The sequence below is a fragment of the Suricata suricatta genome, chromosome 11 (assembly GCF_006229205.1).
Source record: "Suricata suricatta isolate VVHF042 chromosome 11, meerkat_22Aug2017_6uvM2_HiC, whole genome shotgun sequence".
NCBI lineage: Eukaryota > Metazoa > Chordata > Mammalia > Carnivora > Herpestidae > Suricata > Suricata suricatta.
The window spans coordinates 10,895,734-10,898,987 of record NC_043710.1 but is presented as its reverse complement, the minus strand read 5'-3'; the positions used below and the strand labels follow the sequence as shown (position 1 = coordinate 10,898,987).

General features: G+C 42.8%; 1 protein-coding gene across 1 annotated transcript; it reads left to right on the top strand.

Annotated features, from left to right (window-relative positions):
• The first annotated feature begins 1,771 nt into the window (after positions 1-1,771).
• On the top strand, positions 1,772-2,719 carry LOC115272195 (olfactory receptor 5A1). The gene has a single exon (XM_029915257.1). It carries the CDS (start codon positions 1,772-1,774, stop codon positions 2,717-2,719), a length of 948 nt encoding a protein of 315 aa, XP_029771117.1.
• Positions 2,720-3,254: the final 535 nt, after the last annotated feature.

The window sequence follows — 3,254 nt, the reverse complement described above, 5'->3', positions numbered from 1 at the left end:
CTAGAGTAATATTCAAGATATCTATTGGCAAAAGTGAAACTCTGGGTATGCTTTTTCTCTTGTTCCAATTTGTCCAGATTCACTTTCTGTTTCTGGGGATGGGAAATTTCATTCTTAAATGTGAAGGTTCTCCCCACTGATGGCAACATTCAAATAGACTTGCAGTTGGCCTATCAACTCCCAGATCATTAAATTCTTCAACTCCTCTCCTAAACACCTGTTACAAACCTACATGTCCCATCAGCGAACTCCTCAATCCTGTAAGATCAGCACATTTCAACCCACCACATAAGGGGAAGAGTTTCCAGTTCCTTAAAGAATTATTTAAGAAATATTCACTGCTGATAGCAATCAGTCCCAATCTATTAAGCAAAGCCTTATCTCAAGACCCATGAGCCTTGCACACATTATCTTAGGCAGTCCTCCAACAACTCTGTTAGGAAGTCACTGTACACTCTGTGTGCAAATGGATAGACTGAAACTCAGAAAGGCTAACGGAGTTGCCTGGCGTGTCCCACAGCTGGCAAGTGGCAGATGCAGGAGAAAAGCCAGGTTGTCCTGAAGTCTCCCCAGAATTATAACCACCACCTACCTCCCCTCCTTTTCCTGATAAACTGAAAAGATGCCCCCAAAAGACCTTAAATCACATTGTGGGCCTCAGGTTCCTACCTGACTAAGGGCTTAGCCTATGTGAATGGCTGGAGGCTCTAGCAGAACTGTTAGGTGTTGCTCACTTTTGGCTTGCTCCTCTCTCTCTTTTTTTCCCCTTCTCCTATGTTCATCTGCTTGGTTTCCTAAATTTCACATATGAGTGAAATCATATGGTATTTGTCTTCCTCTGACTGATAGCATAAAACACTCTAGCTCCATCCACGTTGTTGCAAATGGCAAGATTTCATTCTTTTTGACGACTGAGTAATAGTCCATTATGGGTATGTATATTCAGTCATCTTTTTGATAACTGAATAATATTCCATTGTGTGTGTATAAATATATCCACAAGTATATATATATATATATACATATATATATATGTATATATATATATATATATATACTTCTTTATCTATTTATCAGTCAATGGACATTTGGTCTCTCTCTATAGTTTGGCTGTTGTTGATAAGGCTACCCTAAACATTGATGTGCATATATCCCTTCAAACCTGTATTTTTATATTCTGGGGGTAAATACCTAGTAGTGCAATTGCTGGGTCACAGGGTAGTTCTATTTTTAATTTTTTGAGGAACCTCCATACTGTGTTCCAGAGTGGCTATACTGGTTTACATTCTCACCAACAATAAAAAAGGATTTCCCTTTCTCCACATCCTCCCCAACATCTGTTGTTTCCTGTGTTGTTAATTTTAGCCATTCTGACAGGTGTGTGGGGGCATCTCATTGTGGTTTGATTTGTGTTTCCCTGGTGATAAGCAATATTGAGCATATTTTCATGTGTTTACTAGCCATCCGGTTGTCTTCTTCAAAAAAATGTCTATTCATGTCTTCTGCCCATTTCCTAACTGGATTATTTGGTTTGGGGGTGTTAAGTCTGAAAAGTTCTTTCTAGATTTTGGTACTAATCCTTTCTCAGATATGTTATTTGCAAATATCTTCTCCCATCCCATAGGCTGCCTTTCAGTTTTGTTGATAGTTTCCCTCATTGTGCAGAAGTTTTTCATCTCGATGAAGCCCAATAGTTCATTTTTGCTTTTGTTTCCCTTGGATCATCATTATTATGCCAGATCTACTCTTCTCTTTGTGGTCCATGAGAAACATGTCCACAACTAAGGCCTGGAATAGCTCTTCAGTAACCATGTTCATCCTCCTGGGATTTGCAGACCATCCAGAACTTCAGACCCTTCTCTTTGTGACCTTCCTGGGCATCTATCTTGTAACACTGGCCTGGAACCTGGCCCTCATCTTTCTGATCAGAAGGGACCCCCGTCTGCACACACCCATGTACTTCTTCCTCAGCAATTTGTCTTTCATTGACATCTGCTACTCTTCTACAGTGGCCCCCAAGATGCTCATTGATTTCTTCCAGGAGCAAAAGACCATATCATTCCTGGGCTGTGCTGCTCAGTTTTATTTTTTTGTCAGCATGGGTCTCACTGAGTGCTTCCTCCTGACTGCCATGGCATACGACCGATATGCAGCCATCTCCAATCCCCTGCTCTACACTGCCATCATGTCCCAGGGCCTCTGTACACGCATGGTGCTTGGGGCATATGTTGGTGGCTTCCTGAGCTCCCTGATCCAGGCCAGCTCCATATTTCGGCTTCACTTCTGCGGACCCAACATTATCAATCATTTCTTCTGTGACCTCCCTCCAATATTGGCACTTTCTTGCTCGGACACCTTCCCTAGTCAAGTGGTGAATTTTCTCGTGGTAGTCACTGTCGGGGGGACATCGTTCCTCATCCTCATCATCTCCTACAGTTACATAGGAACTGCTGTCTTGAAAATCCGTTCAGTGGAAGGCCAAAAGAAAGCCTTCAGCACATGTGCCTCACACTTGATGGTGGTGACTCTGTTGTTTGGGACGGCCCTTTTCGTGTACCTGCGACCCAGCTCCAGCTACTCGCTTGGCAGGGACAAGGTAGTGTCTGTGTTCTATTCACTGGTGATCCCCATGCTGAACCCTCTCATTTACAGTTTGAGAAACAGAGAGATCAAAGATGCCTTATGGAAGGTGTTGGAGAAAAAGAAACTGTTTTCCTAGTTCACGATTGAAAATATATTTCTCCAAAATGACAGAGACAAATGATCTCTGGCATCTATCTCCACCTCTGACATTGACAAGAGAGACATCTTGTGTGCATATTTGAAAATGGAGGCTCCTCCTGCCAGATTTCTCTCACCACTCCTCATGGCCATCTGCCTACTGACCCCCCATGGATAGTGTAAAGGGGGGAAGAGATTACTTCAGCAAAAACATCACCCCAGGATACCCAATTGGTGTTACAACAACCACCTTTTATTGGGTACTTAATGAGTACTGAGCACAAATGTTATTTGATTAAATCATGATGCGCATAGCACCGTTCCCATGTTATGAATGAGGAAATGCAGTCTCAGCAAGGAAGACTGACTTGCCCAGGACCATACAGGAGGAGGCTGAATCCATTCAGACTCAGGTTTTCCAAACTCCAGAGCCAGTGCTCTGCCCAAATCCCACCTTCCACATTCAACAACAAACATCCCTGAAGTCGTACAAGTGTATGACTCTTGTTACTGGCATATGGCAGAATCCAAAA

Bases quoted from the DNA above. Each gene is read 5' to 3' on its own strand.
- LOC115272195 (XM_029915257.1), top strand. From the start codon at position 1,772: ATGTCCACAACTAAGGCCTGGAATAGCTCTTCAGTAACCATGTTCATC.